This window comes from Podarcis erhardii, assembly GCF_964252035.2.
Source record: "Podarcis erhardii genome assembly, chromosome: 16".
NCBI lineage: Eukaryota > Metazoa > Chordata > Lepidosauria > Squamata > Lacertidae > Podarcis > Podarcis erhardii.
The window spans coordinates 28,357,208-28,381,517 of record NC_138514.1 but is presented as its reverse complement, the minus strand read 5'-3'; the positions used below and the strand labels follow the sequence as shown (position 1 = coordinate 28,381,517).

The window sequence follows — 24,310 nt, the reverse complement described above, 5'->3', positions numbered from 1 at the left end:
TGGGGACACACTTTAAGTCACACACTCATGCCACAGGTTAGGCCCACTGCCACCCTGTGTGAACAAAGAATGTTGGGGAAGATCAGAAGTTGAGGGCAAAGTGTTGTTCAATGAAGTTTCTCTGCCACTATTGATCTTTTCACTGAAGAACATCCATAGCCCCCACAACTGAGCTTGAAAACTGAACAAGAGGGACACGAGCTGCTCAAAGGGGCCAGTGATGGCACTCTTGATGTCATCAGGATGAGTCAGACTGCTAGACACAATAGCAACATCCAGTCAGGGATATTGCCTTCCCTTGTTAAGTCGGGATTCACAGGCAGACCATCCCCAAATCTACTCACCCAAGTGCAGAGGCCAGCACAACCAGTAACTTTCCCATGTGATACGCTAAGGTATATTTGTTTGGGTACATCTTTTGCTGCTCTATGTCTTAGGTGTCACTTAACACAAGGTGCTATAAAACAACTGTGGCCAAGCACTGGCAGCTATGCCTCCCTTCCCTAATGGTTTTCACAATATGGGCATTCTTCCATAAAGGTGTTCTGTTTTATTATTGACCTGACCCAACCCAAAGGATAACAGGGGGACAAAATAAAAATGGAATGAATGAGCAACAGATTCCATAACACTGTAGTGTGTAATGAAACAAGAGTCAATGATTTGCTTTTGATACCCTAATTCTGCTCTGTGGTAACGTAAACCCACTGCTTTTTATCCTTTCCAAGAGATACTTTCCCTAAGGATGTAAAAACAGCCCTGTTGAATAAACTGAAAGGCAATCTAGTCTAGCATCCAATTTTTTTAAATAGAGGACAACCTGATGCCTTTGGAAAGCCCTCAATCAGAGCACGAAGGTAGTTCTCATCTTGTCTGTTTCCAGATGTACACTGTTTTGTGACACAGAAGTTAGATCAATCCTCCTCCATGATTTTGTCTAATCCTCTTTTTACGTAATCTAAACTCAGAGGTCTTTGTAATGCGCCTTGGCACAATGAACCATCTAGCAAACTGTGAGGACTTCACTTTCTCTCTTAAGTCAAGCTGCTGTGGTCCCATGAAGTGCAGTAAGACTTGAACTAGTATTCTGGATTAGTTTTTTATGGATAATATTATTATGTAAGTAAGGTTTTTTCCTTGTTATATATTAAGTTTATATTATTTCATTGTAATATTGAATTCATCTTATGTTTATTGAATTGTTTTTGCTTTATTTGAACTTTAGATATGCTTTGTGACAGATTCTGCCCCTTCCCCCAAATGTTACATACTTTGATAAGTTGTGACAGCCGTTGTGATGTAATAGATTGAATGCTGAACTTGTTAAAGTTCATTGGGTGACTCTTCTTAGCCTAACCCACCTCGCAGGATTGTTGTGAGGATAGACTGGGAGGAGATCCATGTACACTGCACTCCAGGGAGTAGATAAAGGTACTTTCAAATGCCCATCAGTTTAATTGGGTGATTCTGAGTTCTAACATTATTCCTTCCCATTTTTAAACTTAAAGTAATTATCACAGCATACCCATGCACAGATCTCGTCACACCCTATACTAAAACAGAGCTGAGGCTCTTTAGGCAGGTCGATGGGTGAACTGAGGCATCAGAGTTCAAAGGGTATTTTGGCCATCAAGTCCAACCCTTTGTTCAGTGCAGGAAATCCAGAATCACAGCATCCCCCAGCAGACGGCTTTCCAGCTTCTGCTTGAAGGCCTTGAGAAAGAGGGAGCCCGCCACACCTCTCAGTCTTTGGTTCCATTCCTGAACTTCCTTACTGTCAGAAAGTTTCTTCCAATGCTTAATTGAAGTATACCCTCCTGTAACTTCAGTCTATTACATTGAAGTCCTGCTCTCTGAGGTAGCTGCACAGAGAGCCAAGTCTTTGCTCTTTGGGTATTTTAAGAACCCCCCACAAAACCTTCTCCATGCTAAATAACACACCTGGTTCCTTCAACCTTTCCCCACAGAACCAATTTTCCTTACCACTGGCCCTTTTCACTGCCATCCACCCAACCCACAGCAATTTGCTTAGATACTTTTTACAATGTGGCACCTGGAACTTAACCATGGTACTTCAGAGGAATGGACCACTTTCCTCCAGCAAAGGCCACTGTTGTCTTCTACATGGTCACACTACAAATCCATCTAGCCAAGTGGGGTCTTCTCTAGCTGGCAGGAGCTTTCCAAGGTCTCAGGCACAAGCAGGGGCCTTCCCCAGCTCAGAATCCCAAGATCCTTCAACTAGATATGCTGAGGACTAGAGGACTTCTGCGGACAAGGAGTCCCACCCCCATTCAGACCCCCTCCCTCTATTTTGGGAGGTTATTCTTTACCACAAACCCTTGACTGCCGCCAACTAGGCTGGTCCTTTTTCACTCTGTGAATATTTGCCTCCCTGCTTCCAAGAGCGAACAATGCTCCTGCAAACCGCCCCGAAGTTATAATAAAAGCTATTAAGGTACATTATTTTACACATCCTCACATTTGCGCCATCCTGCTTTCCTTAATTTGTGATTAAAAAAAATTGTTGAGAGAGGGTACTTAAATGTAGGACAGTCAGTAAAAAGTAATTTATCATCTTCCCGCTTCGGTGGATGCGCTATCAGCCAACTCATTTTCCGCATTCATCATGCAATCAGCCTATTATTTGCATATTAATCAGGCAGTGGACCATGAACGAGCCGCATCCCAGCCAAATGCTGTACTCTCTCAGGAGGAAGACTCAGTAATTATCATACATCAGTGTTATGATGTGGTAATTGATTATAACATCTTTCTGTTGCCCCTGGGGAGTCCCAATGCTAACCCAGCCCTGGGCCTAAATATCTCTCTCTCTCTCTCTCTCTCTCTCTCCTTCCCTCCCTCTCCCCTTGCTCAGTGTTTCCCCTTCTCTTCTGCTCCCTCCCCTCCCCGTCGCAATTAGTGCATTTTCAAGTTACTTTTCTCATTTTAAATAATCATAGGTTGAAGAGGTGGCAGGAAATCAATTCTGCCGGAACAGAAGATAAAAATATAGAGAGAAGATCACTGGGAAGTTCTCCTGGCCTGGGCAAACCTCGCTGAAACAAACAGGAGGCTTACGTAGGAGAACTTCTCCAGGAGTTGCTGCTCCTCCTGTTATTTATAAAGCGCCTACGTTTTTGTACGTGCTTCACAAAGCCGAAAAACAAACAAGCAGTCCCTGTCTGTCACAGCCTTACATGTGTTTAATTGTGTCTAATTATAAACATGAAAGAAAAGGAAAACGGCAACCATAAAGAACATTAAAGGGATGAGGACGAAGGTACTCTAGTCCAGCTTCTTATTTTCCACAGTGACCAAAGAGATGCCTCCAGGAAGCTCCCCAGCAGAGCTTAAAGGCTGCTACTTATGGTGGTCAGCTGGAAGCACGGCATGAAGGCAATTGGCATTCAGAACCATGCTGCCTCTGAATATGGAGGCCCCAGTTGGCCACCACGCTAACAGCAATTGACAAAATGTCTCCTCTTACGGCAAGCTGGCAACCACCATCGCATCTTGTAGCACTAAATTCCATAAATTAATCACATATTAAGAATGTAAGAGCAGACCCAGGCTGATCAGATGAAAACTCACGTCTATAGCCCAGCACCCTGTTTCTCACAGTGGCCAACCAAGATGCCTCTGGGAAACCCGTAAGCTGGACATGAAGACTATAGGCTTCTCCTGCTGTTTCTGTCCCCCATGCTGCCTCTGATCCTGGAGAGAGCAGCACACAGGCACCATTGGATGGGCAGACCACCCTAAATTCACCAAATCCCTTTTAAAAGTCATTCAAGTTGGCAGCCATCGCTAAATCTTATGGCAGCAAATTCTGTGCACGGTGTGAAGAAGGCCTTCCATCTTTGTTGGTTCCAGTATCGTGAAGGAGGGAGAAAACCCTGTTTTGCGACGATGTGTCATTTCTGAATCCTCATGACCAATGAATTTCAAGTTATTGTATGGGGGGGGGGAAATCTCTATCCACTTTCTCCACATTGTGTCTATAACCCATGATTGTGCCCCACTTAGTTGTCTTTTTCCTGAACGGAGAAACCTCAAATGATTTAGCCTTTGCTGGTAGAGAGAACGCTCCAGCCACCTGACTGGCCTGTTTTCCTGCTCTGCGGTGCCATTTTTGAGTAGAACTGACTGGGACTTTACACAGTATTTCAGACATCGCTGCACTGCAAGATTTATATTAAGGCATTGTAATGCTGGCTCCTTCCCAGCGGTTGGGGCCCAGTCAAACAAGATTTTATCCTGTGCAAGCTTCACTGAAACGGAAGGGGCTTATGCAAGAGAGCACTTGTCATGTTTTGGTCCGATGCTGCATACCATGGAGACTGCAGCAAGGTTTGGAAACAGGTTGTGTGAACACGGACAGCTCTAAGTGAGCAACTTGCTTTGACAAAGGTTGGGATAAGACTGGGGCCCTTTCAGCCTCTGTCTCCAGATTGCCTCCTCCAAGCCTAACCCCCCTGGGGAGAACATTGGAGCCTGAAAGGGTCAACTCTCTGGCCTGAATATGGGCACCGTTCCATAGGCTCCCTCCTGACACGCCTCCTTGTGTTACTGGACTCGTGATATGTGTTGGGAGGAATCTTGTTCTTCAAAGCCTGTAAGGCTTTGGCCCTACAGGTTCTGGGATGTTTGTCTGGGGCCTCCTGCCTAACAGCCTCAGGTATAATGGCCTTCCTATCTTCAGGAATTAGCTCTGAGCCTGACCCTGACCTGGCCCTTGCAACCTCCTCCTCAATGTCCAGATCACAGGTAGATTTTTTTTTAATAACATTTTTTAAATTAACTTTTCAAATTTTTCAAAGAATAAATCTCTCAGATCCGTTGATTTCCCATGGTGTTATTTTCTTACCTTATAAAGCTGCTATATTACTTATATTTTACCCATTATAAACACTGATTATAAATTATTAAACTGCAATTCTCATCCGCTGCTATACTTCAAATCCTGCATATGTTTTAACATAACCATAGGGTTTTTTCCCCCAAATAATCCACAAAATATTTCCATTTTTTAAGATTTTTTTTCTGCATTCTGTTCTTTAATTCTCACAGTTAATCTACCCAACTCAGCATGTTCTGTCATCTTCATAAGCCAATCTTCTTTCACTGGGACTAGATCACAGCTAGATTCAAAGGTCCTGATAGGGCTTGCTGCTGCTGGATCGTGCCTGGGACGTTTATTTGCAGCTATTCCTTCTCCTGCCTACGCTTCCAGGCTATTGCTTGCATAATATGTTCTTTCTGCCCCCCCCCATCAGATAAAACAAAACACTGCAACCTCTGAGGGTAGCAATTGTGAAGTTTTTGGACAAAAGGCAGTTTCAAGCTGCTTTATTTAGGTACCAACTGACAGGCTAATTTCAGTCCCTTTTGCAAAAGGGCACACAAAACATCTGCCAGTTGAAATTGGCACTATTTTAGGATCTGAGTTCCTAAATGGGAAGTTGGGGGTGGGGAAAAGGAGGGGAGAAAATAATCAAAAATGCAACAAAAGTAATAAATAAATAAATGGATAGTATGAGAAGATATGGAGGGGGACAGAGGGAAAGCAGAGATGACGTCTGCTACCTGCTTTCAGTGCAAGACTATGTGACAAAATTCTAGTAATGGAAATAATTTGTTATTCTGAGGAATGATGGAATTTTGGTGTGTCAGAATGTCATTCTTAACATGCATCTTCACTGCACCACTTCAGACCATGTGACTGGGCATTCCTTGCAGAGAACAAGTGTGTCAAGGAGACGGACCCTTCTTTTTTGCAGAGCTGCTCTCTATATGGATGGAACTTGTATGGAGAAGCAAGAAATCCCATGAGCCCTTACAAAAGCTCTGAAGTGGTTCTAAATACACTGTTATTTGAAAAGAAGATCTCTGGGTTCAATCCCAGGCTGTGCTGGCTGGTATTATGGGAGTTGTAGCTCAAAAAATCTGGAGGGAATGAGGTGGGGAAAGGCTGTTTTTAAAGGATGCTAGGCAGCAGGCCTCGGCCTGAGATTATGAAGAGTCACTGCCAATCCAGGGGCAAAGCTGGGCTAGATGGACCAAGCGACCGAGTGCTTCGTATTAGACTAACTGATCTGCATGCAAAAGCTTCCAAATTCCACCCCTGACTTCTCCAGCTAAAGGATCTCAGGTTCTAGGAGGTCTAAGGAACAGTCACTACCTGAGGCCTTATACAGCTGGTGTCAGGCTAGGTGGACTGATGGGAGCTTCAGAGGAGGACTCACAGCACACGCTTTGCAAGCAGAAGAACTCACAGCCAATCCCCAGGAAATAGCTCAGATTGCATGTCTGAAAGACGAGCCACAGTAGATTGCCTGGGGCTAGACAGACCAATGGTTTGTCTAGGCTATTTTCAAATTTTATTTTAAAGGTTCTGTTCTGAACACTAAAACCACTAAACCACTAAAAGATGCAAGGCACTCACTTTCCTAGCAAGGAAACAATTTTCTTTGTTTCAGGGATCTAAACCTAGGTTTGTTTATGCTTTGCTCTGGGACCCCATCCAAGGAAGTGCCGGAGTTCATGCTCAGACATGCACCCTTCACCTCACACGCCCTCAATGCCATTTCCTCTCCAGCTCCTTCAGGAAGGCAGGCTCCCTCAGGCGGCCCAGTGCTAAGGCGACCCCCTGCCAGTTGCAGTGGCACCCAACGGGAAATGCCACCTGGCTGTCAGGAGCCATTGCCAACTGCTTCCACCAGCTGCCAAGGAAGTGCAGAGCGCCTGGTGCTGTCCCCCCAACTGTGACCCTCTTGCTGTGTGATGGTAAACTAGCAGCTCTTCCAGCAAGCAGAGGGCAGATGTCAAGCCCTCCTGCATAGCAAAGCTCTGTACTCTTCAGAAACTCCAAAGTCATTAGCTTGAAAGAGCTGATAGGAAAGATCCCAGAGAGGCTGAAGGAGGAGAAGGTGAGGGGCAGAAGATGCAGAGGAAGGCAAGGGAGCTGTGGGTGGAAAAGGAACTTAGTACAGTGGTACCTGGGGTTACATACGCTTCAGGTTACATATGCTTCAGGTTACAGACTCCGCTAACCCAGAAATAGTGCTTCAGGTTAAGAACTTTGCTTCAGGATGAGAACAGAAATCGTGCTCTGGCGGCGCAGCAGCAGCAGGAGGCCCCATTAGCTAAAGTGGTGCTTCAGGTTAAGAACAGTTTCAGATTAAAGTAGGCATACTGCTTTAGAATCCACTTTCTTTGTCCTTGACTCAAGATCTCATCATTCACTACATCAGTAAAGAAAAACAATCCTTTTATTTATTAATTAAAAGTATTCCTACTTTTGGGCCACCCTGTATGCTGACCATCCAAAAACTATTAAGCCCTGAAAGACAACAGATGGAAGAACCTTTAAGGACAGGCCCAAGGTAAAGGGGGCAGGAAGCAAAGTAGCTAGATTTCTGAGTACTGTGCCTATAAGACAGGGGCATGCAGAAGTTAGGTTAGGACCAACAGGATATTCTCTGGGTCATTGGCGGCAGATTGGCAAGAGTTTAACAGCAGCAACAACACCCTCCTCCTCTTACTTTTTTCCACCTCAGGTACATTGCTGAAATGAAGAAAGCTAAAAAGAAGCAGACTTCTGTGCAAAAGGACTGTGAACTCAGTTGAGTTCTGCTACTGTAAACCAACACCTAAGGTTCTAAATGTGTTCAGAGGCACTCTGCTCTCTAACTAGATGTCTTTTACATCCGGCTCTGGTTGGTAGATCTCAGAGTTCTAGTAAAAACCAAGTGTAGATCCTACAAGGGAGAAGTCTGCCCACCTTTGCAATAAATCATTAGAAACAGCCACACATCTATGCTTTGGGATGGGTAACAAAATCAACCTGTCCCCTCGCAGAATGGTATAAAATTTAATCTTGCAGACCCCTTATACCAGTCCCCAGAACTTATATTCCCATCTTAGAATTGCCAGGTTAGGTTTCAAGGCAGCCCAATTATTAATGGAAAACTGTAAGTAGAACCTAGTTCAGTGTCCTCACACATATAATTCATTTAACTCAAGTTGCACAAAACCCTCTCCAAAATGCTGCCTTCAAGTAGGAACTCTGCTTCAACATTTACTTCCTTCCTAAGGAGCCTTAGAGCAAATGCCAATTCAAATTATCCTCCAGATTGCACTTTTCACATGCAATGGGTTTTTTTGTTTTTTTTTTGTTTTAATCAGCTTCATTTGTTCCCCAAAGAGCATGGCGGTGAGAATAGGATGCCACAATTCACATTTTGCAGATGCAGAACCAGAGTTTCCCAAGGAAATGTTTTCTTTGGAAGAAGAGTGTCTCTTTATAAGATTTGCAGCTTTAAAGTGCCATATAAGCAGCTACAGGCTTGCAGTCGATAATTTGACCTGTTACTTCAAATCAATTATGAGGTTTTTCATCTTTTGAGATCCTGGCCATGTACCTCTTCTTCTCTCTGCCCAGAGCTTCACCCAGCTTCCCTTCCCCTCTTGATTCTGCTGCCCCTTCCTGCTGTATCACTCCCTCTTCTAAGCCCCAACATACTTCCCTAATCTCCACGTCTTCCTTGGCATACTGCAGAGGCAGGGAAACCTGTGGATTACAACTCCCATCATCCCTGACCACGCTGGCTGGGGCCGATGGAATTGGAGTCCAACAAGGTACCAAGCTTTCTCATGTTCCTACATCTTTTTACCCTGCCTTTCCCCTTTCCAGGGTTTGAACAGCCCAGCCACTGGTAGCCAGCGGCTCTTTTGCCTACCACACCTCCCTGTTATGTTAGAAAGAAGTATCATTGCCAGAAGTTTCACCAAAATGGATTTGTGCATGTCACAATACAAATTATCTCAGGATTTTCACTTTAGAAAAACCCCCACCTCTTACTGCATTCCATAACAACCACAATTCCCTGAGCAGCATGAAGCCTGGAATGATGAATGGGACTCAAAAAGAAAGACAAATAAAACGAGAAATCTGAAAGTCCCCCAGGATTACCCTGGACTGTATCAGCAAATTAAGAGTTCCATTTTAGAATGGAGACGGGCAGACCCAAGGTGATACACACGCCATGAAGATGAGCACACTGAGTTCAGTTCTGCTTCCCTGCTTGTGTCTTCAAGTCTTTATAAAGTTAGAACCAGTATATGGGAAAAGAAGATGCCTTGTGAATGAGCTGTACAAAAACTCTCTTATAAAGCAGCACCGTTCAAACTGACTAGCCAGTCACTTCTAGCACACCTTTCTGTGGATCCACTCCAGGGAAGAGTCTGTACTGTGAAGTTGCCTTAAAACAGAATTCACAAGTGCACAGTCTCCTAATAAAACATGGTGGTTGACACTGGGGTGTCACAGGCAGCGGCGGAGCAAGCCAATTGGGCGCCTGGGGCAGTGTGCGTGCCCTGAGCCCAGGGGCGGGGCCAGCCGCCCATGGCGCGGGGCATGCCAAGGCAGGATGCTTCGTGGGGCCTCTGAGGAGTCTGCATGCCTCCTCCCACTCAGCTGCCCTACAGCTGGGGGGAGGCAGTGGGCGGACCGTTTGGGGCAGCACGGAGTCTGCAGGCACTCAAGCCACTGCGTCACTCCCAGGAGAGACGTGTGGCTCGGGTGCGCTGCAGGCCCTATGGTGAGTGCCGTCTGGCATTTTGTCACCCCCCCCAGTGGTGACACCCAGGGTGGCCCGTGCCAACCACATCCCCCTTCCTCTGCCCTGGTCAGAGGCTACCAGAAGTGGCAGGGAAATACCACCCTAGTGACCATTAAGGCAAGCTACCCCTATACTTCACATAGAGGAAGGACAGAGACAGCCAATGGGAGAGAGAGTAGTTTGACAAAGCCTACCTATGAAGTTCATCGCAGAGGCAAAATCTGAACAAGAGACGTCTTGGCTTATCCATCACCCTCAACTGCTATGATCCTGTAGCACTTAATGTGAATCATAGGACTATCTTTCTAATTTGAATTGTCATCTAGTACAAAAGCAAGGAATTCCCCCACTCCACCCCAAGCCGAATGAACACAATCCACTGAACACCTCTGCTACCCAAAGGACCCACACATGGAGCTATTAATTCCAGAAACTCAGTAGCGTATTACTTGGGACGAGGCATTCTCGATGGTGGCACCCAAGCTTTGAAACTCCCTTCTTAGAAAGGTTTGTCTCCCTCCTTTTTGACCTCTAGGCATCTCACTAAAAGTGGTGTGTGTGTGTGTGTGTGTGTGTGTGTGTGTGTGAAGCTATGTTTGTCATTTGTCTGATGCTGCTCAATTAGTTAGATTTTAGTTGCTGCACTGTGGGTTTTAAACATAATGCAATTCCTGAATCATAAGGCAGGCTATGCACTTTAACAAGTAAAAACAAAACAAAACAAAAACCAAAGACATAGACTGGGGGAAAATGAGGAATTAAACCTTTTAACTTTTTGAAGGGGAAAAAAACCAGGAAATGGAAGGTGCAACTCCAACACAGCAGAAGAGAATGGAACAAAGGTTGCTCCCCCACGCCCCATGTAGAAGCCAAAACACAACGCAACCAAGCAAAAGACTTTGTAAGAAAGCAGCTGATTACCTGAGCTTGCACATCCCTGCTGAAGGGAATCTTGCAGTGATGACACAGAGTGAAGAACTGGAGAAAGAAAAGGAGGACTATCAGGAAGAGATAGGAGAGGAACATAGCCTACAACTTGCCAGCAAAATGAGGGTCATTAAATGGCCCAGGACTAACAGAGAAAAGCAGCACAATATCAAACCAGCTCAATTCCCATTCCTTTATACCAGGAAAGTGGAACCTGCTGCTGAACTACAACTCCCATCATTCCTGATCACTGGCCATGCTGCCTGGGGCTGAAGCTGGACTCCAGGAACTTCTGGAGGGCCTGGAGTTAAGACACCCCTACTTTAAACCTAGATCAGATGTGGAGAACCTGCAACTCTCCAGATGTTGTTGCACTCCCCTCAGCCCCAGCCAACATAACCAGCAGTCTGGGATGTTGAGATTTTGTAGTAAGCAGTATCTAGAGAGCCACAGGCTCCCCATCTCTGATCCAGGGGATGGTTTGGAGGAGACTCTAGGGCAGGTATAGAGGATACCCACAGTTATCTGCTCTCTACATATGGTAGAGGAGCAAGAACTTGCCTATGGAGCAACACTCCCAAATACTGCATTTGCAAAGGGCACAACATATGTAAAATCCAATGCCTATAGGCCCAAATGGTGTGATTGATTCATTTCCCCACCCCTGACTGACTGGGGAATAGACTGTGTGATTTAGGTATGCACCCTATTAAAATGTGATACCCGTGCATGGATGCTCCAGGGTGCGCAAGGCAAGCCTGGTTGATGGAACAAGAAGGGCTCTCTCGCTCACCCCTACCATGCATACAGAAGAGGCAAATAAGGGATTCCTGCTGCTCAACTGAGGTTGGTTCCACACAGTTAAGTGCCTCATAAGCAGCCAGTTTTACTTCTGCTTGTGTGGGTCAACATTTATATTACAAGAAGTGTCCAAATGCAGTGTTGACAATCACAAGAGGAAGTGGACAATTCTGTAAAATCTAGTAAGTGTGAAAAATCCAGAGATCAACTGGACAGTTATCAAGTAGCTCTTTGTCAGCATCCTCCATGATTTCAGCTGTTCACCCAATATGCAAATGCCAGAAAGCACGGGACCTTCCCTTGTGATGGTCAACAGTCTCTGCATCATATTTAAGTTTCTTTCAGATAATTGAGGAATGCCCTCTCTAGCAGGCCATTGCCAAGACCTTTAAAGTCTCATCCTAATGAAATTGTGCCTTTCTTCCACACCCACTTGGTGCTTTCAACCATAAATAAAAACTATCCAATGAAATCCTGCCCAAATGCACCAGTTTTGATCTGCTATTTGTTAAAATTTCCGCCTTGAAAGGCATTTAACATTCTCTCTGCATAGAAGCAAAGCCTGAATATTACCTTAATTAGTTTAGGCACTGAGTCTGCTTGGTGATGGGGTGGAATCCTAAAATTGAGGCGCTAGGTACTGGATTTCTTGCATCTGCATTCTAGATCCATTTGAAATAGGATCCAAGAGCCCTCCAGAGTTTGGGCTGATCTGAAGTAGATGTTTTTATCTGCAAACTTCCCAAGGCTGGTGGGATGACTGGGAGAGCTCCTGGGAAGCACTGTGATAAGCCTCAGGACCACACAGCATGCAGTTTCCATGCTTCCATGTGTTGCTGCAAATATTCCTGGCCCTAATAAAGCAGCTACTTCTAGCCCCCACCCCAATTTTTGCAAGTCAAGGGTAGGGAAAGTGCAGGCTGTATGATAGCCCCATCAGACTCTTAGAGATGTCTGGGGTCAGGGGGTCAGAAGGAGGATTAGTGGCTTTGCTGATTCAGAATGGATCCAAATTAAATTCAAATTACTTTCCAACACTTGGCAAATGTCCTCCAAGTTAATCGGATTCATGTGGAATCATTCTGAATAGGATGGTGGAGGATGGGTGGACCAACTCACTTCTAGTCCCCGATGCCCTTTAACTGTAAAAGAAAGGACTCTAAGCAAAGAAAGGAATAACTCAAGCCTCCTGCATAATTCCACAGTGAAGTGGACCACTTTGCAAGGCTAACTTGCGCCCTCCGTCTTGAGGCAAGAATGCTAAAGGAAAAGGAGGCAGAAAAACAGGTGCAACTTGAGTTCCTGAAGCCCCAGCATTGAGAAACACCACCAAAGGATGCAGGTACTCTCCATCCAGCACATTTACGGAGGCATACAGGTTGCAGGCATGAGTGCATTGAAAGAGAGTGCAGCTTCACCTTTTCCTGGAATTGCTCAATTCTTCCTTAGGGAAGCCCAACTTATGGGTTTTTTGGGGTTTGGGTGGGAATGCCTCCTGCCTTAATGTGGTTTCCAAAAGTAGGGCAACCACTCACCCACTGGGGAGCTTATCGGGCCCAAAGATAAGGGAAAGATGGCAGCTGCAGTCCACTCTGTCATCTTATGCAAAACCAGTAAGGGAGGGGGTGATTCTGCTGAAAGGGCGTTTGTGGTCATGGCCAGTGTTACACACACATCAGGCTGCGTTTCCCCCCCTACTGCAGGGCATTTCCCCTTTCTGACACTGCCCAGGAGCCGGAAAACACACCAAAACAGCAGCTGCCTTCTCAACACCAGTGAGTGGCAGCTCTGGAGGCACCCAGTTACCTATTCTATGAAGGATAAAGACAACAACCACTGATGCTTTATGCATGTGTTGTGTGTGTATGAGAGAGAGAAAGAGATGTTTGAGTGTGAATGGGGTGTGTTTGCGACTTTGGTCCCAACCTGCACGTGCTTGCCCCCTCCCACCTTGAAACATTCTCTAGAAAGGAAGGCAGCCCACCAGCTGAAAAAGATTTAGCACTACAGTCTAAATGGAAGGGTGCAAAACCAAAGGAAACACTGTGAAAGCCGAGCCTTTGTATGGCATTAAAAAAGCACACCAAAAGAGTCCAACTGTCTACTTACCCTGGCCTTGGGGCTGCCCTTGGGATGGCAAGACTCCCTGCCCCAGTTCACCGTTTAGCCAGAGCTGCATGCGGATGAATGGCTCGCGGCCTTTCTGCGTCAACTTGCTCCATGGCTTTGGCCGGGACAGCATGTCACTGACACTGCCCTGGGAGAGGCCCAGCACCTGGAGGGAAGCAACCACAGAGGACACGGGATTAACAGTGACCTGGATTGGAACTGGGAAGATCAGAGGGTGGCCTGCAGGCCACATGCAGCTCTTATTCCTCAAGAGAGACACCTGCTAGAGGAGAGGTGGTGCCACACTCTGCCTTCTTCAACCTGCTGGCAGGAAGAGTGCTGGGTGCCACAACAGCACTTTTAACCATTCTTATTGTTATGAATGCCTTCAGCTGAATCTCTGGTTATCTGTTGTTTGCCCTTCCGAGCTGGCAAGGGGGGAGAATTGAAGCAAAGGGACTACATGGAAGGAAGACAAGTGGAAAAAGCAGCTGGGCGTTTACTGTCCATGTTCCATGTGCTATCCAACAGATACAAAGGTGTCATGGGCTTTGAAGACACTCAAAGTCAGGACAAAAGGGAGAAACGTGCTAAGAGGAAGGCATGCTTGGCAAATCCACACCATGATCAACTCCTGCCCTGAAACCAATGTCCCCACTGTGGAAGGACGTGTGGATCCAGAATTGGCCTCCACAGTCACTTACGGACTCATTGTCAATACCGTGTTTATGGAAGACAATCTTACTCGGCTACGAGTGATCGCCAAAGAAGAAGACCCGGGAGACTCACACAACACCCTTGTGCTGGAAGACACTGAGCAGTTTTCTGCCACTCAGCAAGCAGGGGATAGATGTTTGGCATCATTCCTCTACCACCTCCACCTCCACCATTCTGTGGCTCTTACTCCCAATAAGCCTGTTGGTGGAGAGTCTCCCTCTTTCTGGTTTTCCTTCAAAGCCCAATTCTTTGACAAATAGAGGTTCTTGCAAGAGGATGAATGAAATATGCAAATTAATAAATCAGATAAATTTGCCATTCTCCCCTTCTGCAGATAATGTTCCAGACGGTCATAAGGCCACCATCACAATGCACACAAACCAACAAACTAGCTCCAGCTAAGCGCTTACCTTTTCCCCAAATATCCTTTGGCAGATGCCATTCTTCGCTAGCTTCTCTTTGACCTGACGGGTTAGCTCTATTGTATCCACTTCCTGGTACATATAAATCTCATACTGCTCGGGGGTCAATGGAGGAACGGAAGGTTTAGATGGCTTTGCTAAAGAAACAATGGGGGAGGAAGGGAGGGGGCTGTTCTGCGGCGTCTCACTGCGGCTAGCTCCTGTCACACTCAGTTCAGAGCTCTGGGAATAGGGTGACTCCGCGTTGGGCCACTCTTTCCAGTAGTCCGAAGAGGAAGGCCCTTGAAGCTGCTGGTTACGGTCCGACCGAGATTGGCTGCTGGCCTTCTCCTTCCCGCTGGTGGTTTCCTCCACTTTGGGGTCATCTGGAGGGGTGGCATTCCTTCTGTCAGGCTGCACAGTGTTCCACCAGTGGTCCTTCCACACCCCGCTGCGCCCCAGTTCATTTTTAACGTGCCTCAGCACCCCTTGTGTTGAATCAGACATCCCGTGGAGGTCCAGGATGGGGGCCTCTTGGGCCTCCTTCTTCAGACCAGAGAGAGTCTGCAGGGAGGAGATGCTGGAATCCACAGATGCCGAGTGCTTCTTCAAGGACATGGCCAGGGGGGAATAACTGGCGACCGAAGAAATGGCGGGCGTGGGGACAAGTTTTGGGGACAAGATGGAGATCTCAGCTTGGGACAGAGGGGTTGCTTTTAAGGCAGGTTCGAGGGCGGCCTGCTGTGCTTCCATCTCTCGCCGGGCTTGCTGCAGAATGGACCGGATGGCATCATCAGATCCACCAGTGCTCGAGGTGGAAGGTGGCTGAGCCGGCTCAGCTATGGGGATAAACAAAGAAGGGATGGTGAGATGTTGTGGCCCATGTATCTGATTTTGCCAACACATTGGAATCAAAGTCTTGCTGCCCAACCCCATGGTGCAAACCAGAGAGGCAGGCCCAGAGAAAATGTCATTTACTGGTTAATCTCCAATGTTTGTCTCAGAAGGTTGTTTCTGAAATTTGCAAGCCAACCTCTGTGGAAATCCTTTACTAGAAACTGATGGAGATAAAGGAGAGAGATGGCTCTTTCCCAAAATTACTTGACTGGAACCCTGAGGTCTACCAGTAAGTGTGAGATTTTCGTTAACTTTCTCATGCCCCACAAAATACCAAGAATTACTGGTGAATGGTCAATAGTCCTTGACTTTTCAGCACTCTGTTGTCTATGATTACATGAACATCACCTTACTTATCAATGTTTTAATCATTCCAGTTCTCTATATTAGAGAATAAAGAGCAACGCATTCCTTGACTTTCAAACAATTTGCTATTGCTATTGACATACAGACATCAGACTTGCGCCTGGACACTGATTGTGATGTCACCAACATCACAAGCAATATCAAAAGAATAGAAGGAAACGGTTCTCATTCTGAACTACTGGGCCGCTCATATAGTGCGGCACACACTTGAAGGGACCATGAAGAAAGCAAAGCTGTGATAATTTGTGACCAAGAAGACAGAGCACTCAGCAACCTGCCCCTGCAATGGAGTTGCAGTTTGCTTTTTCCTCTGCATCTCTCCTACCCACTGCACCCATGTCTTGGATATTTTCTGTCCTGCTTCACTTCATTGGCCTAGTTTGCATGTCACACCAAGCAAAATTACGGCTTCGCCACGAGTGTGGACTCGCAGAAAGGAGTTTGCTTCACTCCTCCCTAATTGTTCTACTGCTTTGTTGCACTGAGCCAAGCTGTGTTTGGCTTATGCATTTTATCTGAACTTGGGCTCATGGTTTAACTCTTCTAGACAAGCCACAAGCCATAAACCATGGGACAAACCTTGGTTACAGCTCGTGGGAAGTCTACAGTGAACTAAACCATTAGACCAGGTTTGGATGACATTATGCTTTAGATCAGTGCAACAGAATGACTGGGGAAGAGCAAAGCAGGCACCAACTCATCTCTGGGAGTCTGCACATTTGCACTAAGTCCTTGTGTGATGTTTGAATGAAACCACTGTGTTCCTAGGCTTCTTCAAACACTCATCTCTGCATTCTGCTTTCCATGAGATGTAGTAAACCCCCCCCCCCACATTTTCTCTGTGACCAAACTGAATGCAAAATAAAACCCACTGAAGATTGTGGGAATATGAAAAATATATTTCATTGTCATATTTTAATTAACTTTCTGTACATAACTAAACCTGCATACACACCAGTTTAACTGTTGAAGTTTCCTGAAACTTCCAACATTCCACTTCATTATGAGAGAGGGAGAAAAACTTTTCTCTACCCACTTTTTGCATGCCATTCAGTTTTAGACACTTCCATCAAGTCATCCCTTACTCACCTTTGCTCTAAACTAAAAAGTCCCTGATGCTGCAATGGGTTTTCTTAACCCTTTAGTGGCACACAGCAGGCAGGTTAAAGTTTTTCGCACACTCTTAAGTCTCTTGCCAATAGTTTCCAGGGCATCCTGAGGTCACTCCAACCGGAAGCTCCTACCTGTTTTCTGTACCTGCAGCTCCCTTTTTGCTTGCTCTAGGATGGATTTGATAGCTTCATCAGAGCCTGCCTCTGTGGCTCGGATTCTTGTGGTGATGTTACCTGGAAGAAAGGGGGAAATGATCAGCTGTTAAGCAGCTTTCTGGGGATCAGCATTTCCATTCAAAATCTGTTGTCAGCGAAGCACTTTGAGAGAACTAGAGGAACATAATAAATAAAACAAGGAGCTGCAGTCACATCTGGTACTCCTATGCATATGCAAAATGCAGTATTTTCTTTGCAGGTTCAAACTGCCGCCCTCCACCCCCAGTTGAGAATTTTACAGTTCTGCTTTTTAATACTGTCTGCACTCTTTCCTTGAATCCTATATTTCCTGCGCAATCTGGGTTTTTTAAAAATGGTACAATGTAATGTATGGATGTGATGTGAGCTGCTTTAGGGACTGTGGTCAAGAGGTAGGGTGCACATCTAAGAAATATACTGATCCATGCTATCTAGCCAAGCACTGTCTCCTACATTTGGGAGAGGCTCTCCAAGGTCTCCGGTGGGGGAAAGGCTTCCCTATCACCTCCCATGTGAGATCGTCTTAACTTATGGTGCCAAGGAATGAAATCTGAAACTTTCTGCACGTGAAGCATGTGTCTCACCATTGTGCTTCGCCCTCTCAAACTCCTCTGAATCTCGAGATAATTTGGCAAAGTTTTCTAGCGCTGTAATCTTGCAACAAGGATTTATAACAATATTTCTGTGACCTATTTAAAAACATGTGGTTCCTTTCAACCCACCAGCAATGCAAAGAGTTATTAAAAAGCACAAATTGGCATGTTCTTTCTCACATTTCTTGAAAAAAAGAAAAAGAAAAATCTGCTAGATTTCAAAAGCAAAATATTATTCTGAATATAGCACAGTATTGCAGGCTGGAATAGGAAACGGACATAAGGAGGGGGAGGGAACACTTGAAATATCTTGGTCACTCTCCAAGTTGGCATTATGACAAAATATCATTCTAATTTTTCCTTAAGCATGAATTCTCTCTTTTTAGAAAACTAGAGGCAGAAAAATCCTAAAATTTTGAAAGCTGTTTTGTGCCATCACCCTTGATTAAAAAATGTACCATGGTATTCCTTTTCGGTGCTACAGGATCATGCTTCCTGCACTTAAGCTGTACGTGGATATGAGGAGGGTGCCTAAGGCAGAATACTTTAGGCTCCTGTCCCTTATGTCTCGAGGGCAGTAGGGACTGTTACTAGAGTTTGGGTGGTAAGTGGCAGCAACTTATGTTACCCCAAGGTATTTTGGCATCCGTGGTGGAAAAATCCAACTGGCATTCATCTCCCCCCCCCCCATAAACAATAAAGTTATCCCACAAAAGCCTTATTAAAATGAATGGGAGCTGCAAGTGAATCCCATCAGGACCAGTTCTGTGCGGTCTTTTTTTTCTGCTGCTCTTGACGGCACCCATCAGTTGCCCATCTGTTGCCTCATGGAAGAGACGCCTCTGCTTGCAACCCAGTAGTTGATTCACACCAATTCAGTTTTTATTCTCTGTTGTGCTACAATCCGTTTTCTATTTTGTACACCAGTCTTATATACTCATAGGTGAGCAGTGCAAGAGTAATAATGTGAGCTGAAACGGGAAGAGTTCCTCTAGCCTAGGAGGACTCTATGAATGGGGTCTTCTCAGGGTCACAGAATCTAGGATCGGGAACAAATGCGTGGCATGGCTTGCAGTGGGGAGTGGCTCATTAGGGTAAGTGTGGCACTCAGCCTGTCCTTAGCTAGCCCCTCACTATCTTCTGACTTACAACCAGTCCAAGGGGTGACCCTGCCTGTCAGCTTCCTCCTGTGTTGCCCTTGTAGAATTCAGCAGGGAGGGAGGAGGCAGATGGGGACAAAACTAGAATTACAGTGCTACCTCGGGTTACAAACACTTCGGGTTACGAGTTTTCAGGTTGCGGACTGCGGGAAACCTGGAAGTACCGGAAAGGGTTACTTCTGGGTTTCGCCGCTTGTGCATGCGCAGAAGCACCAAATCACGTCACACATGTGCGCAGATGCAACGCTGAGGGTTGTGGACATGCCTCCGTCATGGATTACGTCCGCAATCCGAGGTTCCACTGTAGTTGGCTCGGCCTGTCATTGGCTCTGGCGCCACCTACTGGTGGGCTTCCTGCCTTCTGCCCTCTCAGTCCCAATGAGCACCAGCCACCACTGATGGCTTGGCTTACGTAAATAATATTTAGTGAGATGCTCCACAGGCTCCTTTAAGCACTGCGCACGTTCTCTGCTTTGTGAAATACACAGAAGCCCTATTCAAGGGCTCAGAATCACAGAATAATCCCTTGTATTTTATAATGATGCTTTAAAATGCTGTAAGCCACCTTGAATCCCAACTTTGGAGAAAGGCGGTATAGAAATCTATGAAACAAATCATGAAATCTATGAAATAAATAAACTTTAAAGTGTAAGCCTGTGGAGAAAAATCAACTTTTTTGCCCATTATTTTTATTGATTTTCCATATTTTTTAACAAAATGTCACCAAATTCAATAAAAATTTAAAAGCTGACTTCCCACCCTCCCAAGAGAAAAATCAACAAGCATAAAATGTCTAGATGCCTCAGACTACTATTACTGAGATATATGTGTGTGCATGTATATGTGTATATTTTCTTTACTGTTCAAAGGGCATCATATACTTCATCTCAATAATCCTTAGATGTACTACCCTCTAAAGCTGGTCACAGCAGTATTATTCTCCTAATAAATGTTATTTTTCCAGTCCACTTTTTCTGTAAAATACACCTGAAGTAGCTTATAAAAATAACTTCCAAAGGAGTCATCTTTTGCAACACAAACAGCAAAGAGCCTAGGACAACAAATTTATTACGGAATAAACTTTCACGGGCTTCACCAGATCCATGACACGCCACAACATCCACAAAAGCTTGTGCTGTAATAAATTCATTAGCCTCTTGGCTGTGAGTCCTGCAGGACCTGCTCCCTGCCTTGCAAGCCTTTTCCACCTGGCCTGGCAGGGCAGGACCCGGACTGACTCCAGCTACAAAAATTGAACTGCTGAACAGGTTTTTTTGGGGTTAGGGTTCTGTTTGGGATTTTGGGGGGTAGGGGTAGTTGCTGTTGGGTTTTTGTATCTATATTTTAGATCATGTTCTGATTTAGGCAGAAACTGTATTTTTAATGTTTTATTTGTTGTTTACAACTACTTTTGTTATGTTGTAGTTACGTATTCTTTTCATCTCGTAAGCCGCCTTGAGCATGGCTTGAAATGTGGAAAGGTGGCACACAAATAAAAATAAGTATGTTAATATGTAAGATGCCACAAGACTCTTTGTTGTTTCCTTTAAAAATAAGGTATTCAGCGGTAAAGTGGAAAACTAACGCCAGAAAAGTCAGAACAGTGAGAATACAAAAACGGTACATATAGCAGCATGAAAAGTACCATGCTGCTTAAAGGGAAAGCTTAAAAGTAGATGATCATTAAAACATTAAAAAGGTTTAATTTCTCATCTGCAAACAGAAAGGTAAGGGGCGCATCAAATCTCTCCAGGGAGGGCAGCCTACAGTCATGGTGCCACTGCTAAAAAGGCAATGCCTATTTATACTCTCTATTTAGCTATTGTATACCAATTCCTTTTTAGCCCTTCCAAGGCAACTGATAAAATTAAGCCATAATAGAACAGGTCAAATACAAAATCCACAACAACTTCAGCCGATCACATTTGCTCATCTACATTACAGCAAAGACGGGGCAGAGAGTAGGTCCTCTGCAGCTGATCTTAATACTCAGGGTCCTATGGGAGAAGGTGTTTTCTACAGGGGAGGCTGAGAGATACAGAGGCCCTTATTTCAGAGAGCTCTGGGTGAGAGAAAGTGGTTAGGGGGCACACTGGAAAAAGCCCAAGACTCAGGAGGCAGCCCATCAAAGTTAGTATCCTTTGAGTTGCCTTTTGACCAACAATGCTGGCTTTTATTTGGTTCCAGCTCTATCTGCCACTCTCTAAAACAGGCTTTACACCTCAATCTTATACAGGCTTGCTCAGAAGTAAGGACCATTGGACTCATGATGTGAGTGTGCTTACGATAGATGTCTCAATTCAGTTTCTTTAAAAACAGATACCCAGAAAAGAAATGTATTAATCTAGCAGTGTTTGGCATTTGACACTGCTTTGGAAGACACCTTTAGCATTGGAATTATTATTATTATTATTATTATTATTATTATTATTATTATTATTATTATTATTATTATCATTAACAACTTGCTTAAGGCAACATGAGGGAGTTTGCAGCTGAGGGGTGATTTGAATTCAGAACTTCCTGGGCCCAAGCTCACCCCCACACCAATCTTCCATATTAACCTTTTGCTAGTTCTTGACTTGGAGAACAAGGAAGTGACAAGGAAGTGGGTATGGCTCAGAGCTGCATGGTGCCGTTTCTGTGTCTTACTAAAAGCGGCTCGCAGCGTCCCATGCCCATTATTTTTGGCAGCACCTGAGCACTGCATTTCCTATTGATGACTCAGCTTGACGCAGAAGACAAGGCTTCACAACCTCTGAATCCCCCCCATAGCTGGTATAGGAATCCCTTGTCCTCTACCAAACTCTCATTTTTTTCCAGCTTTGTGACACACTCTGCAGATCTACACATTTGACGACAGCATGCAGCACCCTTGTCATCTGTTCAAGACCAGAGCAGAAGGGAACATGGCTTGGATCACACATGCTCCCTAGAAGGATCAGTTTACACCCACACACCCACACACCCACACCCACACCTTTCACACCAGTATTGCTTATGACTGACAACTGGGTGTCCAGTAACCCCAAAGTAATCAATCACTTTAGTGGCTATAAAAGCTAGAGTGGTATACCGGGATTAAATCAGGGTTTAAATCCCTGCTCAGCCATGAAATTCATTGGGCAACCTTGGCCCAGTCACTCACTCCCAGCCTTGTGGGGATAAAATGGAATTCCCATGGCTGCCAACCTTGGAGAAAGGACAAGATACCAATACCAATAAGATCAACATAAATGATAATAAGGTTTAGCTCTGTTGTGAGGTAGGAGTTCTATTTGAAGGAGACAAATTAGTACAGCAGTAGAATTAGAAGGGAGCGGGGGAGAAGCAAGTGCTCTTGATGCTAACCCATGGTTTGTTTTATACTTACTGCCCCAATGCAGATGAAACACTGGCTACCTGAAAACCATGGTTCACAAATCAGGAGTCAACCTCAGAAATGCACATTTCTCTCTCTCACTCTCTTTCCCCCCACCTAAATTTAGGTTAGGAATTCCTTTCTTCCATGTTAACATGATACCATGTTTCATGTACACTGATACGATGCTAACCAGGTTTGTCCCTATAATGAGGACTTGCAGATCCATTCCAAACGATGCTATCAAGATCTGATTGTGAGAGTATTTATTATAATTAAGCTCCATCATGGTTTGGTCCACACGCAACACAAAATCATGTTAATCCTGGAAAAGGAAGTGGGGAGCACTGTTCCAGAGAGAGGAAGTAGCATTTTGAAGGCTGGCCCTGAATCTGCAAACCATGGTTTCCAGGGAGCCAGTGTTGTGTCTGCATGGGTCCACCGTCTGTTTTTCTTTCAGATTCCAGGCCAGAATCAAACTGCACCCTTTGCATTTTGAGCAACAACAACAAAGACGAGACACAGCTAAGCACACTTCACTTCCCAGAGATTGACCGCGAAGAGAAACACCTGCCTGTGACGTACCTTCCGACCCATTTCTTCGTTTCGGTACTTCCTGAAATAGCCTGTTCAGGTTCTGGCCTGGATTCTCTGTTGAAAAACAAGTTGGGTAAGAACAAAACAATCAGGGGAGGGTGGTTCCGACAATCGTGGCTGTGAGATGCAACAAGAACTGCCTTGTGCTAACCAGGGGCTCGGGAGGAAGGAGATGGGGAGTGGGGGCAGAAGTGAAATCAAGCAGTTCAAACAAAAAACAAAAACCCCAGGTCTGTTCAGAGCAGCTGGCTACTTTGGAAAGGAAGCAAGGCAGGCTGGTTGGTTAATGAAGATTACCGCTACACTCAGAAAGGAGATTAGAAAGATATAAATAAACATCTAAAAAGGTACAAAAAGATGAAGACGGGTCAGTAATCCTTGGAAGAGCCCAAAGGAGGAGAACACAGTACGAGGTGCCACACCACTCCCTGGCAACAAAGGGAAGCTCTGAGTGATCTTTTGCAACTTGCTGTCATTCCGCTCTCCTTTTCTCAAAAACCTCTGTCAAATGAAATCACGCCAATCAGAAATGAATGCAGCTTCATTTTAGGAAGGGCGGGAAAGCTCATTTTGCAATACTGTACTGTTGTGTAGCAGCACCAGTGAGGTCCTCTGCCCAAAATACTCTTGAAGGGTGGGTGGGTTTTCAGATTGGCACATGATGTTAAGTAGGGGGAAACCAGATGCACCATAAGCAACAAATGAAATACAGGCGCTGGCAGAGGAGTGGAAGAACATCCTCATCTTTATCCTGGGTTTACAGCTAGTCATTCCCAGCAGCCAGCTTTTTGATACTCTTTATTTTCTCTAAAAATGAAAAAAATTCAAAATCACAATTGGGATGTGCCATGAGAGGGAGCTCAGAAGGAGGAAACCTGACTTCTCACTTTAGCTACTGGAATTCCAAACTTTAACAGGCATCCCCAACCTTCGCCCCTCCAGATGTTTTGGACTACAATTCCTATCATCCCTGACCACTGGTCCTGTTAGCTAGGGATCATGGGAGTTGTAGGCCAAAACATCTGGAGGGCCACAGGTTGGGGGTACCTGCTTTAAAATATCTATTGAGTTCCATTCTTCTCCTTCCATGGTTCATATGACATACCATACTTTCCTGCATATTTTACTATAACCATTCAAATCAATTTTCCACTTTCACATCAACCAAATATTGTTTACTCTGATGAATTTATCTTAATGCTGCCACTGTTTTCAGCTGTGTACAATTATTTTCTATATATTCAATAAATATCCTCCACACTTCTTTAAATATATGCTTTTCTTGCTCTCTTAATCTGTGTGTCACACCTGCAAGTTCTGCATATTCTAACATCTCCAATCCTCTTTACAAGGGACCTCACTCACTTTCCGTTTTGGGGCCAAGAGAACGCGGGCCACTGTTGTTGCATATATAAGTAAACTTGTCTGGCACCTGGGAATTTCTGTCT

General features: G+C 45.1%; 1 protein-coding gene across 7 annotated transcripts in view; it reads right to left on the bottom strand.

Moving 5' to 3' along the window:
• CUX1 (cut like homeobox 1) overlaps positions 1–24,310 on the bottom strand; it is a 264,972-nt gene that overhangs the window by 69,064 nt on the left and 171,598 nt on the right. For 4 of the 7 annotated variants that reach the window (XM_081843440.1, XM_081843443.1, XM_081843441.1 and 1 more), the window contains exons 16-20: positions 22,851–22,916; positions 17,089–17,190; positions 14,591–15,420; positions 13,464–13,629; positions 10,548–10,604 (exon numbers count right to left, since the gene is read on the bottom strand). The exons of 1 other annotated variant lie outside the window; for it this stretch is intronic. In XM_081843440.1, coding sequence (XP_081699566.1) covers positions 10,548–10,604; positions 13,464–13,629; positions 14,591–15,420; positions 17,089–17,190; positions 22,851–22,916 — 1,221 coding nt within the window. The remainder of the gene's footprint in view (positions 1–10,547; positions 10,605–13,463; positions 13,630–14,590; positions 15,421–17,088; positions 17,191–22,850; positions 22,917–24,310) is intronic. 2 more of the 7 variants (XM_081843442.1, XM_081843444.1) reach the window with 2 other exon arrangements.